Below are 16,329 nucleotides of genomic sequence, written 5' to 3' on the forward strand. Positions count from 1 at the left end.
ATGAAGAAGAATGATTAAAAATTGTCCATTTGCATTTATGTTGAGTGAAGGTTTCTGGCCATAAAATGAGCCAACCTCACTGTGATTTAGACCATCCTGAAGGGAGGGGATGGGGAGGGCAGCTACGCATGTGGTTCACTTGCAGATCTCCAGGGCTGTGTTGTCGCAGAGAGAGGATCGCATTTGGCCTTGCGTTACAAAAACTCTTCAGCCTGTGAGTTTGAAATTTCAGCCCAGCAGTGAAGAAGAAGACATGGGATGAAGTCTGAAGGATGCAGCTGGATTCAGGACTTTTTTTTCGGAGCAGGTGGGGACCCGTGGCTGCCGTCGGCTTGGCCTGGGCTGTGGCTGTCGTTGTGCAGCTCTTCTGGAATTAGCGGAGCGTTAATGCTGCGCTGTGCACGCATGCACACGCGGGGCAGCCTTTACCCCGAGGGACCCCAGAGAGTTTATTTATGCAAATGGCAAGAGCCAATTTGTTGCTCCCCAGGCGATGTTTGTGTGCCTGGCTGCCGCTGCAGAAGGAAGGCAGCGTTGTGCCCACTGTCAGCGGTGTGGCAGAGCACAGCAGTGAGAGATAACTGCTCTGTTCTGCAGTTGTGACGATGACAGCAGCAGTTCCTTGCTGAAAGAGCCTGAAATGGGGGAAGAAACCCGTGCTTCTCACAAGTGCCTTCGCTCACTCCAATGCAGCCGAGCTGTGAGGAAGCGCGGCGTGCAGCTTACCCCACCTCTCAGTCCGAATTTCATCGCACCTCCTTCTGCCTGAAAAAAAAATAAAAATAAAAAGCAGTGGAAGGAAGAAAGCAACCTTCCCTTTCTCAGCCCTTTGGATGTGTCACGGCACACCATGATCTCTCCCATCTCGATAGCCCCGGGGCTGTACGGTGCCATCCGCTACACGCTCCCTTGCCGTGGTCTGATTTCTCCTGGGCATAAGTGGTTGTTGGGGCTGGCACGTGCCTCGGAAGCCACTGAAGCAGAGGGAGAAAATGGCCAAGAGAGCACTGACGGTCAGCCAGCAGGCTGCTGTGATGTCTGATGCCTTCCACTGCCTTGTCTGTTTGGGGTCTGGGGTGGCAGAGCAGTGGCAGGAGCCGGTGGCAGTCGTCGCTGTGACCGTGTGTAAGAAGCGTAACTAATGCCTGCAGATAATTCCAGCCGGGCGAGCACGACGTGGAGCTGTTTCTTCTCTTCTGCTTCACATAGCTACACTGATTTGAAATCAAAGGACCGAGCCTTTGCCCGGCATCAACGTCTTGCTCCATCACAGCCCAAGCACTGCTTCGACACCGCGCGGCTGTTCGGGGCTGAGCTCGTTTGGGCTCCTTCAGCTCCCGTGTGAAGGTTGCTCCAGCACCTCCTTTGTGGTGAGCCCTTTCTGAAGGCGCCTGTGATCCTCTCCGGCTTGGAAACTCTTCCAAGGGTAACTCAACCCACCTGAGCAGCCCGTCCTGCTGCAAACCACATAGCTGGGAGCGGCGGGCGGCCCGCGGGGACGCCGCGCTGCCCCGGCCGAAGGGCTGGGCGCGGAGGGAAGGCACAGAGCGGCGTCCGAGCGTGGTTGCTGGTTGTGTTACTCCTGCGAGGGTAAATATTGGGAAACAAACCTGCTTATTATTCCTCCTCCAGGTCCAGCGCCTTGACCCAGATACGGGATGGTCACTGGCGCTGCTGGCGGAGCTGGACGTGTGGCTTGTCTCAGGACATCCGAGGGCGGATGGCTTTGTGTGGGGGTTGTGGACCACAAAGGGAGAAAGGGAACATCGGGAGCGCTGAGGGAGCCTGCCAGCTCTTGTAATTATCTTGTAATAATTTGCTTGCAAGCTCCCTAAGCCCTGCTACTCGTTTTTGGAAGCAATAAACTTTTGCTGTGTAGCAGTGACACAGCTGTTCCTGTACCGAGATAATTCTGAAAGCCTGCTTTCTGCTCTGCAGAGCTTAAACTGCCAAAACAGTGAAAAATGACTGTTTTCTTGGGGAAACCCTTTGGCTTCAGTGAACTCAGATCAAGCCCAAAGCTGATTTTCTAAGGAGTTGTGTGCATGAATTGCTTCCAAAAGGATGAAGCGCAAGCGTAGCAGAATTCCAGAGCCAGACGAATTTTTTTTGAAAAACTGGGCCATTTCTCTAAACCACATTGGACCAGGTCTCATCTCAAGATGCTGCCTTCGACAGCAGTGGTCAGCTACAGACGAGGCTTCTGTAAAATTCCTCCCGGGATGTGAACCTCCACCAACACCTCCCTTGAGAGAATTCCTCTCCATCTTCCATGCTGTCCGTGGCACAGCAGCCTTGTTATTTTCTTCTCTGTCTGCACATAGGAAATACGTCTCTTCCCCTCCTTCTCCCTCCACACTTCTTGAACTGGGGTGATGGTGCTGCCCTGCCACATTTACGCGGTGTGAAGGGAGGTGAGGCTCTCACCCTGGTTGTTTTCAGAGGTCTTTGGTGTGACACCGGTCTCATGCGGCTTACACATGGGCATCGGCTCTGACTCTTAGCTGGAAGTGGGTAGAAACTTGCCTTTGCGCTGGCCTTTTTTGGGTATGGGGAAGGAAGGGATGGTCTTTTAGTAAAACCTGGATTTCCCCCTGCTGTGGTGCTGAGGAGGAAAGGTATGAGGACTCAGAACAGTTTCCTCGTGGAGCTGGGGAGGACAAAGGGCTAACCCGTGCTTGAACCGAAGCTTGGTGAGTGCTTGTGTTTGGTAGGGGTGGTAACCACTACCTGGCCTGGTCTCAGGACATAGTGTGTGCTTCTAGGGGCCCCTGCCCTGCTAGCAGGGGAACAGACACGGCAAACTCGCATTTAAACAAACAAAAAAAATAACAAACAAACAAACAAACAAGACAAACAACCGCTTGTCTCTCACTGCAATTGTCAGGGCTAATTTGGAGATGTAGGCCAGCCCTGAAATGGGCCCACCTGATGCCATGGACTTTGTGTTTCCTCCTAGTGTTTCTTTTCTTTGCAGTAACAATTGTTCTGTGGCTTTATTCGCCTCGATCCCAGTGCAGAAATGGTGCAATGTGATTTCCTCATGCGGCCGCCGCTGCTGCAGAGGCTTTAGCGTCACCGTTTCCTGTTGACTCAAATGCTCTTTCTTACTTTGCTAACGTCAAGAGGAGATAGTAAATCAGGGAAAACTCGTGAGCAATGCAAAACAGAAAACAGTCGTGAGGATTGCAGCACTGAGCCCTGGCCAAGGCGCTCCAGCTTTCTCCTCCTCCTGATTCCCACTGAGGAGTCCCCAAAAAGGGGGCTCACGACTCCACCTGGCAATTGAGGGTGTACCCGAGGGAGGAGCTGCAGTGAACCAACGTGAATCAGAGCCAAGCTGAGCCTCCTCTCACCCGCGTTCACAGCACCTGGCCTCAGGAAAGGCAGGGAGAGTCAAACCCTCAAGTATCCGAACTATCTGCTATTTTAAGGTTTCCCTTTCCTGACCCCTTTTTAAGCTATTTATCCGCTCTTATTCTGCGTGCTCCAAATTGCCTTTTTTTTTTTTTTTTTTCCCCATAAAATACTACTGTTTATTTTACTTATCAACAATTCCTGGAAGAGTGTTTAGTGTTTGGTCTGTGCAGCTTGGCAAGCTGATGACCTTTTAAGAGGGAAAATGGCAGATCTTGCTTGGATCCTAGATCCTGGTCCCCAAGGATGCTCGTTAGGGCTGAGATTTCTAATATTTGTTGCCAGGTATGTAGGAGGCCAGTGCACAAATGCTGGCTTATGGACAAGATATAACCCATCCTGCCCTTTCCTTCAGCAAATACAAGGGGGTTCTAAATGTTAGAAAACTGTGTAGACGATCAGCTGGACTTTAAAAAAATAAAAATAAAAATTTTGGGGTAATCAAAAGTCCTGTTAGGCCTAAACGGGAGAGCTTCAGTAATTAAATAATCCATATTTACATTTGACTTGTGCAATGAGACCACGGGTGGAGGAGAAATACCTGCTGCACCTGTGAGCACCGTGTAACACAGGCAAAGCTACTCACTCAGGTTTGCAGTTAGTCTGAAGCAAGAGCTCTTTGTACCAAAAAGCTGCTAATTCCGATGCCAGTCGTATATAAATTTCACGCTAGACTGTTTCAGTGCTCACCTGAACGCCTGAGGAGGAAGCACCTTCCTTTAAGCACTGCAGTACATGCAGGTCCGTCCAGAAGCCTGAGGTAGGCCCCGGAGTTTTGCCAGCACCAGAGCAGCAGGACCTGCATGTTTTGAGAGAGGAAGGGTTAACTTTGCTTCCCTGAAGCTTACCTTTAAGGAGAGAGTAGAAAATCAATGTTCCTAACCGTATGCATGTTTATACAAGAATGTATCTTACATAAATACACGCATACCTCGTCAGGTTGCTGGTGAGTTAAATTACTTCCTGTAGAAGACCTGGCAAAAGGGATTTTTTTTTTATTTTATTTTTTTTAAAGTGTGGGCTTGAAAAGATGCCTGAGCAAGCTGAGCTAGGTAAGCACGTGGCGTGTGGAGTGATCAGTGTGGAAGGAGGAGGGAAGAAATAACAAGGAGAGGTAAAAGCTGGCCCAACAGGCAAGGCAGAGGCGATAGCCACGCTGCAGCTGGAGGAAGGGCTGCAGAACAGGTAGGCAGAGCACAGCCAGCTTCAGCTTCACCAACTGCAGCGAGATGTGGCAGTACAAATCTGCTGCGGGATGAAGATCCAAGGTCGCCGCCGCCGCCTTTGCACAGTTCATGCTGCTCTGAGCCAGCCCGGGTGTTTTGGCTGCCCTAAGATAGGAGCAGAGCGAAACAATGAGGCAGTGTTGTCTGCGGGGACTGGAAGTGGCACGGAGCACATGGCCTTGGTGCTGCTCGCAGCTGCATTGTTCCTGCTGGGAAGCACCTACCTGAGCTCTGCTGCCTCAGGAAGGAGCCCAAAATTGCTGTTGGGCTGAGCCCAGGGTGATGACGAGAAATGATCTGACCTCTTCTGGCACGAGCAGTTTGCTCTCCTGCTCGTGGACGGAGAGGATGGAAAGGCTTGCTGCCTGCTTTTCTTTTCCCTTCTGCGTGCATCCCGGGACGTTAATTCCAGCAGTCGCTGCAAGCTGGCTGCCTGCCAGCAAGAGGAGACTGGCAGTGCTTATCCTCTTAAATGTAGAGAGGGTTTTAAACGAGCTTGTAGGTGATTAATGTCAGACCTGGGAAGGGTTTTGGGGGGAGAGAAGGGCAAATTGTACCAGTAAAAGGCTGGCTGATCTCGAGTGAATCGTTTGCCCCTTCTCCAGCCTGCTCATTCCTGTTATTCAGAGTAAAACTGAAATTATTAGTGCTGAATGTCCTGAAACAAGCACTCGGGGAAATTGTAAAAGAGTCTGAAACACTTCTAGGCTTTACTCTGGTGACAAATTGTTGTGTAACCATTCTCTCCCAGCTAAGTGGGCACCCCTTTGGCACAGTGCGCCTGCACCCGGACTGTCGAACACACAGAGTTTAAGCGAGCGTCTCCCTGTCTGGAGACTTCTGCAAAAACCTGAACAAAGTGACTAAAGAAACCTCAGAGACCAGCAGCTGTGGTTAATGAGCTGAACATTATTGAACCAGTTGCTTTTCTGCCTGGTAGAGACTCCAGTTTATACTTTGTCCTTCTCAGTTCCTTCATCACACAAAGATCTGTAGGTTAATCAGAGCTGCCAGGAAAGGCAAAATGTGAAGGCCTAAAAGGCAGCTGCCATGCAAGTGTACGGCAGGAAATCTCTGTAAGACAACGCACATTCCCTAGAAATAGTGTCAGGATGCCCCAGAGACAGCGTTGTTGTTGCTCTTGTGCTGGCGTGGTGAAGCTGCAGTCTGGTTACGCACAGGGTGTTAGGAAACGTTTCCCCCTGAAAGCTGTGATATTTAGCAGGGAGTCAATGTCTTCTTTACAGCCTTCCCTTCTGACTGCTCAGCTCAGAGAGTGCTGCAGAAGGGGTATCACACGCTGCTGGATTTAGGCTGAGGACAGTTAAACAAACCCTCCAGAAGCCAGTTAGTGATGAGCAGGCACCTACTGATATGCCCAACCCACACGTACACAGGAGATCATTCCTGGGGGCAAAAGTTTGGGAGGTGGAGGGAGCGCATGGCAGTGGGATATTATCAGATCTTCCTGGTATTGGCTTAATCTTTCCCGAAAAAATCAGGATTTTTTTATTTTTTTTCCCCCCAACATCTCACGGGTACTTAATCTGTCTTTATTTGGGAGCTACTACTTAGCAAATGGTAAGCCTGACGGAGGATGTGATTAACGCTGTTCATATCTGTTGTGTTTGCGTGTGTGAAGGATCGCCTGTTCTTTGTGATGGAGTTCGTGAATGGCGGGGACTTGATGTTCCACATTCAGAAGTCGCGTCGCTTCGACGAAGATCGGGCCCGCTTCTATGCTGCCGAAATTATTTCAGCCCTTATGTTCCTCCATGAAAGAGGCATCATTTATCGGTGAGCTCTGCTTTCATTCATTCTCTTTGTCCGAACCCCACGGCTGGAGGTTTCTGCCTGAGTAAAGAGCTGTCACTTGCTGTCACCAGGACCAAGTTGCCAGCTGGGTGAGCAGCACCTCCACGTTCCCCCTGCACAATATCCGAGGTGCACCCGGCTTCCAGGAAGGAGTGAAACTTCTGGCTGCTCTCTTGTCTGCGGGGAGGGGTATTCCTATGACGTGTGCAGACACGTAGGAAACAACGCTTTCCTTCCGAGGCACGGGATGTTTGTGTTGGTGTCGGTTCCCATCGCTCTGTTACTTGGCTGCTCATCAGCCCAGCACTGCCCCTGCTCTGCCCTGCCAGGTGCTTGTGTTCAGCACGGGGCTGCCTGGCCGCAGGGTGTTCGCTGCTGAGCGACAGGAGCCTCCCCCGTGCTGCTCCGGGCCCGTGCTGCTGCTGTGGGGCACGTATCAAAGTGATGATAAAGGGGCAGACATTCAGAGAAACCTTCCTAGATTTTCTGGGAGGTAAATACAAGCAGCTGTTGCCTTTGCTGCTCCGTGCCTTGTTATTTAAAGGCTAATCGGTGCTGGTTACGCCCAAGTGTGTTTGTTTCCCTGTATTAGCCATGCGACTATGCTTAAATCCTATTTATTCAATGTACCTATCCAATGCCATTCAGCTCAGTTATTGTCTTTTCGTTCCTGCCATGATCCTACAGCAGGAGGTTTTCCTTCCTATCCACGTCTGTATTTGGCATCTTTGTGTGTGCACCGGGGTCGGAGCACCATTACCCGAGATCTCAAGACTGTGCTCAGGAAATGTTTTCCCACACGTAGCTCCTTGCTTTTGTCTTTCCCCTGTGCCCAGGAGGGCAATTTGGTTATATTTTTTCCTTTCTGTGTTGCCAAACCAAGGCATGGACCAGCCAGCGTGGATCAGCCAGCCTGTCTGCCCTGGGGAGGCCTTCCTGAGCAAGATGACCGCTTGACCAGCACCTCCTGTGTAAGGCAGGGGCAGAGCCAGACCTGTTCTGGAGTGGCACAGGAGCCTAGAGCAAAGAGATGCCTGTTCTGAGACAGTCTAGTTAAAGAGAAAGGTTTCTTTCTGACACGCTTTGCATAATGCCCCTGGCATCCTCTTGCCCAGAACACTGGAAGGAGGAGCAGTCAGTTGTTTGATTTGGGCACTGCTACCTGGGCTCCGTCAGCAGAGCAGGCGTATTCGGGGATGGGCTGCCGTGGCCCTGCTCAGTCCTACTTGTGGCACTCAGCACAGCACAGAATAATGTCACCTCTGATTTCTGTGCTTGTTACAGTTGTACAGCAGCACCCGCAGCTGGGTCTGGGGTGGGAGCAGTCTCAAATGCCATTTGAGTTTGGGCTTTGCACAGTTCAGCCCAGGTGATGCTGTTTAGCAGGGTGTTTTCCCCTATCAGATAAACCTGGGTTTTGATACACTGCAGACAGAACAGCTGAGGGCTAAGCTGGTGAAAGGGCCAGGGGTGGTGCAGAGGGCAATCTCCTATCTGATGGTGAGATTAATCAAGGAACTGCAATTTCTCCTTCTCTTCCTCGCTTGAGTTCCATAAAAAACAGATGGTCAGGTGAAGATAGAGAATATTAAATTATTTTTAAAGTATGAAATCATATGATATATGTGGCAGAGTGATATAGAGGAGTATCACCGTAATATTCTCCAGGTCCTGACAGTACGAATATTACCAGTGATGTATATCCCATACGTATTGAGCTTCTAAAGCACAGTGTTTGTCTGCACAGAATAGCAAATCTACTGATTCTGCAGCTGGATTTCAGTCCGGTTCTTTCCTCACGAATAATGCCAGCTGCTGAAGAGAGACCCTGCCAGATAATTACGCAAATGACATTATCCTCAAAATAGTGACATCCAGTAGTTATTGTCAATCATTCAACAGCAAAACTGTGCCTGCACATAATGTAATGCCACTTCGCTTCCAGCTTTTCCTGTACCCTTCAGCCTGCTGCCTGTCACAGGGCAGGAGTAATCGATCCCTCTGGGGCTTGGCACTCTTCAAGCGCTGCTGTAATCCGTGATGGAAACTGGAGGAGTAATTGAAAAGCTGCTCGGACAACTGCACGGGCTTTGATCTTGGTAGGAGACTGGTTGAGCCATGGAGTCAGGTCAGTTCAGCTGCAGTGGGTAGATGTAGCCAGTGAGGGTTTTGTTCATGTTTATTTTATTTATTTCTTTATTTTAATCGCCAGGGAGACTCCATTCTGGAAAAGTCTGAGGGAAGAGAGCTGCTGGTTGTAGCTGTATTAAGCTGAGGTTGCTTATGCTGGGTCACAGACACCAGGCTTTGCAGAGGTGTGTGAAAGTGGGCAGATGGGAAGGAAATACTGGCAAAGGAATCACTGCGTTCGTGTAAGAGGGTTGATGATTTTGTTGTCAGAATCTCGGGTGCTTTCATAGGAAGCTGGGAGGAGTGGGGAGAGACACCACGAAAAACCTGACCAGAAAGCGTTTTGCCCGGAGCTGTTGAATGAGCCTCTTCTGGATTCCCGGGGTCAGAGGAGTAAGTCAGTAGCCTAGAAATACCCTGTGTCATCTGTTTTTCTTCTGGGCTGGCCTTTCATATAACAATCCTGTATATCCCTACCCCCCACCCCTCCAAGATTAAGCAATTCAGGAGACAGCCTGCATTTACCAACACAATGACTGTTCTCCTGGTACGTCACGCTTTTGCAACACGTACTGCCAAAAGCTGGGTCTTCTCTCCTTTGAAAAGGCAGAGAAGCTTGGGAGAGATCACTCAAAGTTCATCAAGAAGGAGCTGAAATGTGTCACTTCGGGCTGTGGTGGCAATGCTGGTAACAAGGAACATGGGGTGTTTGCCGAGTCCTCCAGCCACATGTTCCCAATTTGAAATATCTATAGCACTGTATTTCTGTATTTTTGCCACTGTGAGTCTATGCCCATGGAATGGGGCTCCTTGGGCAGGTGATGTTGGTTGGATGTGGCTGTCTAACATCTCAGTCAGTCCTGGTGCTGGACTGGTGCTCTTACAGGCTGATTTGATTTTCATGATGCCATTGATGTAATTCTCAGTGGTCACTCTTCACTTCAGTGAAAGTCTGCTGTTTGTTCCTAAGCCTTGCCCAGAAAAGAAGTCCTATAAATGTGTGTGTGCATATTTGTGTTTGGTTTTATTTTTTAGTGAGTTTTTAGTTTCACGGTGTTTTGGGTGTGTTTTTTTTTTTCTTTCTTCTCATTTCCAGCACTGCAAAAGAGAGATGGCTTTCTGGCCTTAACAAGGAAACATTTCTGGCTTGCCCTAAGCTGAGGTTTAGCTGTCATCTCAGCAGTGCCTATTTATAGTTGCTTCCTGAAAAAAAAACGTTGACAAGTATAGTGTGGTTCCACATCCTATCATAGAAGGAACAAAGCTAGAATGAAAGCAGACATGAAAATGAGCTTTTCAACATACCAAATCACAGCATACTCTACACCCCTAACCACAGAAGGGTAGGACAAGGACATACTTAGGATCAGCTCATGAGGTACGCTGCCAGGAAAAGGTTAGGTGATAATCAAAGCTATTGTAGATAAAATCTTTGCTCGCAGGGCACTCTTCTTGCACGGCTTCTTTCATTAAGGATGCTTCTGAAGGAAAACAGCGCGCTGGGCCCTACTGCAGGTTGGTAGGTTTGTTTGTGATTTTTATGTAAAGCCTCCATGACCTATTTTTCTTCAGGCAGCTCTTCCCGACTTTCACTTTTCAGTTGAGCAGTTCCCAGGCTGTGGGAAGCATATTTTGGCTTCTGTGCATGCCAGGAACAAAACAAAACAGCATTCACAGCTGAGCAGTGTGAGACTGCACAGTGGCTTACACGGAGCAAATGAGCTGGTCCACTCGCAGTCTCTAAAAACAAAGAGATGGTAAATAATTATGAGGCTTTATAATTTTCCTTCCAGGTAGCAGGATGTAAGGATGGCTGATCTGCCCTACTGCCCTCCAGTCCAAACCTTGTGGAGGGTGGTGTACAGCTTTGGTGGTGGCTCTGTCCACTTGCCAAGGTCACCTAGAAGGTGTCCCTGAATCACACCTGCATACTGATAATATAAATTATAATATATAAATAAAATATAAATGTTTTCTTAAACTGGGTTGTCTTGAGGGAGGGGGTAAGGGGTAGGGGTTTGCCCTGCAGACATTTTAGATGTCAGAAAGGTAGCAGCCTTTTGCAGCAACGTAGAACAGTCAACCCAACCTGCTGGCATGGTCTTGGTTTTTATGGTGAACTTTCTGCCTCTGCAAGTGTACCTTCTTGGGAAGATGAAGGGTGATGAAACAGCTGCTTTTTGGAATGTCTCCACTGCCCACGGAAGTGACAGAGGACATGGGGATGTACCCGAACTAGCCTTGGGTCAGCAGTTACCTGGGAGCAGAAGCAGTGTCACACGTGCGCATCAGGGCTGGTTTTGCCAGGGGTTGGATAGCAAAATTGTGTGGCCCAGCTCACCTCTCAGCACAGCACAACGACAGGTAAATCTTTAAGGGTACAGGCAGCGTGGCTGGTTAAAAGCCAGAAGCACTAAAAGGCTGGGCTAGAAAGCTTGGGAAAGGACTGCTTTTTTGGATGAAAACCCCATTTTAATTCTGAGGGCTCATGCTAGTTAGCCGATTCCATTGCCATTATGACTGGTTTCTGTTGCGGGTGGCCTGTCTAGAGATCCTTGGGGTCTGCTTCTGCTCTGTCACCTCTGAGCGTGGGATGGCATGCGTGGAGTCCCTGTGCTCCGGTGTGGCACCAGGCACTGAGATAAAGGCAGCAAAGCATTAAGTAGGTCCACTGACTTGACTGTGTTTAATAGCACGCACGGTCCCTTTGGAAGGCAAAAGGTAATTATGCAGTTACCCAAATAAAGTGGTCTTGGAGCTGAACGCTAGCTCTCGGGGAAAGTATGATAGGCTCGTTAATGGCAAGTGTTTACTTTCTCGTGTGTTATCTGCAAGCATCGCCTTCCTGTGTGCGGTGCTCTTTACAACAGGGAAAAGCTCCTTCTCCTCTGAGATCTGCAGAGATTGCTGGATGCCGGCCAGGTGTCTGAAATCATCACCTTCCTTAGCGCAGGAGGCCCGTCAGGTCTGCAGCTGTATGTCTCATGGCTGCTGGCTTTTATAGGCAATGAGGTGGTTTTTTTTTTGCAACAGGTTAATTCACTGCCAATTCAAACAGCGAGCCTGTGACATTTGGAGGAAGGTTTACATAAGCCTTTTAAGGAGACCAGTTTTGCTGGAAAGGCTCTTATTAACTGAAACAACACTAAAGTTTCTTTCAGCAAAATCAATTAAAAATTACATGCTGAAAACAGAAGCTGGATGCCTTTCCTAATTACACAGAGCCACTGCTAACAGAGCAGCTCTTATTAGCGTGCTGTTTGCTTTTTCCATGGGTCGAGACATTGTAGACATAGGATCCCTCATGTTCTCTCCCTGATTCTTTTTTTTGTGACCGGTGATTTTGTTTATTCTCATCTCACGTTGCCCTTTTTCACATCTGGAGGCAGATCTGGTTTCCCCTGAAGCCAGGAGGTTTTCCCCAGGGACGGAACTTGGCAGCTGGGCTGGGGCTGCCGCTGATAGCAGCAAGGCAAAGCGGTGGGCTGGGGGTTCCTGCTGCTTTGCCTAGCTGCTGGGCAGAGCTTTGCTTTCGTAGCAAGTCAAGGTAAATCTTTGTTGCAGGAGGTATTTTAAAGCTGGGTAACTCTTCTGAAAACTATCGGGTGAATATGCTACGTTAGATGCACCTGGAGGTAGTCTTTGCTGTGTTTGCTGCCTCCCTCCTCCCCACCCTGGTTTGGGATAACCTCAGCTGTGGGATCTGGTCCCTGCTGCTTTGAGACCTTGATGGGATCCTGGGTTTGGTGCTTTCCTGAATCGGGGCCAGGAGGACTGGAGTAGATACATGGAAGCAGGACCAAAAAAAAACAACAGGGGAGGGAGAGAGTTGGATCTGCATGAGAGTAGCAGAAAGAATGAAATATAAGCTGATTTTATGGTGAACAAGTGAAGCAAATCGGCTAAAAGCTGCAAATTGGCACAGAGCAGCATACCAGCAGCCCAGTCCCTACAGCAACTGCTTAGTGTAGAAGAGAAAATTTCATGCTGGAGTCCCTGGAAGTGCTTCATTCAGCTTTAGAGAATATAAAGGAATGTCTCTCAGGGTGGGGAGCGTGGTAATGTCTGCAGCTATCTTATGTGAGAGTCAACAGCTCTGTAGGTTGATTTGTGCTTATCGGGGGTACCTCCCCGATGTAATTTCTCACTAAACTGTGGCTGTTGCATGCTTGCGAGCTGAGCTCTCGAATGCAGTGTTTAAAGTGTTGTTTCTCTGCACTTGATCAAATGGAAAGGGCAGAGACAAAAACCAGCCTTTCACGTTTCCATGTCATGTTTAATCAGTCACCGTGCCGGACGGTTCAGTCCTGATTTACAGTTATGCTTACGAAGAGCAGTCCTGTTTTGAGATCCACATATCAGATCTCTGTGCCCCATTGACTCCACTGTATATAGTCTGTGAACTTTAATGCAACTTTCCACATGACTAAGGGCTGCTGAATAGCCTACAGAACTTTTTGGCTCTGCTAGTGTCTACTTTTCCTTTATGCTTATTTAAAGGGATTGATTTGAAACCTGCAAGCCCTGCACATGATGAGTTTGTATAAATCATTAAAAACAGAGCTCCAAGGGGCCTCAAGAGTTTGTCTGGTTCATCCAGCTGCCTCGGGGCTGGATAACCTCTGCCTAAATGCCTGGCCCTGGTACTTCTACTCTTGTTCTCCTTTGGTGTAGTTTTACTTTTGTGTGTAATAACTTCATGCTTTGCTCTTACAGACATGGACTCTCACTTACCGAGTGCTTGATACGAGAGCTTGGTGCTTCTTGGTAACTCTGGTACCAGCAAAAATGAGCAATATTGCTCATCTGTGGCAGGGATAAGCAATTAGACATGAATTGCATTTCGATATTTTTGGTGACTACTGCATCCTTATGAAGGCATTTCACAATTAGAAAGCTTACAGATACAATATAATCGCTGTGCGTAATGATTACAGCTGAGTTCTTAAATGAAGAAGCCCAGAATTAGACTAAATTTTTTGGGACCCAGAGTACTTGGGAATATTTAGGTTTGAACTTCTGAAAATAAGAAATGATTTTATCTACAAATACTGCTTTTCTTGCTTTCTCTATTCCTGTCTGAAGGAGTGAAGGGCATGAGAGAGAGAAAAAGTAAAAATGAAAATATTTTAATTTTAAGAAGTCATGTAAGATTTATTTTTAAAAACTGCCATGAAATATTATTACAACCTTTTTTTGTATCCAGAACTGCTCACCTAACTTTTCATTTGTTCTCTGATACCAAAGGCACTCAGGCTAATAATTTTAAGCACCCAATTTTGAAATTTCATGCTCTGAGATCTCCAGAACTGCCCAGCATTAATCCAGTCATTTTGTTGATCTTTGCACCCACCTGCATCCCAGGAATAACATTGAATCGAGGAAGCTTTCAGCGTTAATGTCAGAGAATATGACCCATGAGTTAGCATTCGGGAGGCTGATATTTATAGCTGAGGAAAAGGTCCCTGTCAACCTTAATAAATGTTCTGTACAATGTTTGTAAAACAAAGATTATGCCGACGAAATGCTGTTGCATCTGCTCCCTCTGACTTGCTGAAATGGAAGATTTCTTGCAACATGACATGTTGCAGTGGGTGAAGCTGCGAGAGATGTTAGAGTGACAATGAGCAAATCGGTGTTGTTGACATACTTGGCCTGCAGCAACTGCCATCGCTTTCCAGGCAGAATTTGACTTATTCTCAGTCGATGACAAGATCAGCTGCTGACGTTTCCTTGGTCAGTAATCCCAGTGCCTGGATTTTGTGCTTTGTGCCGGTGAGCATGTAGATGCACCATTTTTATGCAAATGGGCATTTTGTAAAGTCACCCAGCAGCTTTTATTATCAGTGGAGCAATTGAATCATCTTGCCTTTAGATTCTAGTTCAAAGTCATCAGCTGTCTGTAATGAGTGCATAAATAAAATAGAAATAATTACGGTAGAAAATTTCATCATTATATTGTAGCACTGCAGTAATTGCTGTCAGTTTTGCATTCTGAACTTCTGTGGAAGAAAATCCTAATTTTTTTACTTTTATTCCAGAAAAAAAAAAAAAAGGAATTAAAATTTCCAGCTGTGCAGTAAGTCTGCAAACTGGAAACTCCAGGTTCTGAGCAGCTCTGCTTCCTTAGCAGTGTTTATCCATCACTGTGGCCTGAGCTTCCCTAAGCCCCTCAGGAAGCAGCAGCAGGCAGTATCACTGCGTGGTGGTTGTTGGATGGAGTTGGCAGCCTGGCCTTGCTGTGGAACAAGGAGCTCATCTCATGTCTGTGGTGCCCTGGGTAGGACAGTGAACACAGTTTTGCTTCTGCCCTCTTCATGCCAGCTGTAGCTAGCTGCTGGCACAGGCCGGGATGCAAATTGCAAAGCTTGTTCCCATGGAGCAAGGGGAAAGCATTGCTCATCATTTGGCCTCTGAGTCATAACACCTTTGCTGTTAATGGGATTGAGATCCTCCTGTTTATGAGGCTGTGCCTAAAGGCACAATTTAGTCTCAGAATTGTATTACCCAATTATTATTCCACTAAAGCTAGTGGAGATATTCCAGCTGACAACAATGGGAACAGGAGCAAGCCTTCAAGTCTCAACTCTATCCATACATACTGTATACAAAGCGTGATACATTCATAACCGCAGAGATACTCCACGCTCTGAACTGATTTCTTCTGATTCAATTAAAGTTTCAGAAGCGTGATTTATTATTAACATCTCGAGCAGCTTTCACAAATCTCTCGGCAGCACAGGAATAGTGGAGAAGTGCTCCTGAATTGAGAAGATGACTTCCAGCTAGGAGAGTTTATTTTCTAGCTAGATCTCAAATCCAGGAGTCCTGTCATGCCAAAGTTCATTGAATTGGGATGTGAATGTTAGCATCTGAACCAGCAGAGCAGCGAGGGAACGTGGGTCACTGCGAGGTGCCCCAGCTCCTGGATCCGTGCCGTTTTGGGGCAGGCAGCTTCGTGGTGCCTTGTTGAAGTGTGTTGTGGCTTCGTGTGTTGTGGAGGACACCGAAGGGGGCTGGAAGAGAGGGTGGGTGGGAAAGCAGGGACAGCAGCACGGGGAAATTGTCATGTGTAAAGGTGAAAGAGGTGGTGAGAAGCTGTTCCTTCAAACTTCATCATCTTCCAGACAAGGCCGGGTGTGATGGCGCTGTGCAGCCGCAGAACATTTCAGCGGGCAGGCTCTGCGGGACACGTGGCGGAGGCTGAGCCAGTGCGTGGCATTTAGCAAGCGGGCTTCAGGTTTTCTCCTCCCCTCTCTGGATCTGGTTACGTTCCTTTTGACATTTACCTGAGTAGGAAAACGGAATAAGCACCGAGCGAGGTCCTGTATCCTCGTTGACTTGTGCCTAAAAGCTGAATGGTTGTGCTTTGTATTTCAGTTTGGCAGTATCTCAGGAATTCTTACACAGTTATCAGTGTTGTGGGGATTTTAACACAATCACATCAGCTTAGTTTAGCCTTTGCCATTGTCTGCATGTTCTCTTAATTTTTTCCTCTTGCTGTATAACCATGCTCCCTCGCTGGAGCTTGCCATTTCAGTATTTCTTGTATCAGCAGTTCAAAGCCCGGTGCCCAGGCAGCAGCACTGCAGCCAGCCTTTCTGCATTCAGCCTCTGCTGTGCGACGGGAGCACAGATCTTGGCAGTGGGCTACTGCTTCCTGCAGCTCTGCCCAGCCTCAACACAAACGAGGAAGCCAAGGAGTTGCTGTGCCTCTGGCCAGCTGGCCGTGCTCCCAAGC

The 16,329-nt window shown here is 48.1% G+C and overlaps 1 protein-coding gene across 1 annotated transcript in view; it reads left to right on the forward strand.

The window, feature by feature from the left end:
• PRKCH (protein kinase C eta) overlaps nt 1-16,329 on the forward strand; it is a 113,022-nt gene that overhangs the window by 62,024 nt on the left and 34,669 nt on the right. The window contains exon 10 of the mRNA XM_082762244.1: nt 6,286-6,440. Coding sequence (XP_082618370.1) covers nt 6,286-6,440 — 155 coding nt within the window. The remainder of the gene's footprint in view (nt 1-6,285; nt 6,441-16,329) is intronic.

This window comes from Aythya marila, assembly GCF_965140915.1.
Source record: "Aythya marila genome assembly, chromosome: 5".
Taxonomy (NCBI): domain Eukaryota; kingdom Metazoa; phylum Chordata; class Aves; order Anseriformes; family Anatidae; genus Aythya; species Aythya marila.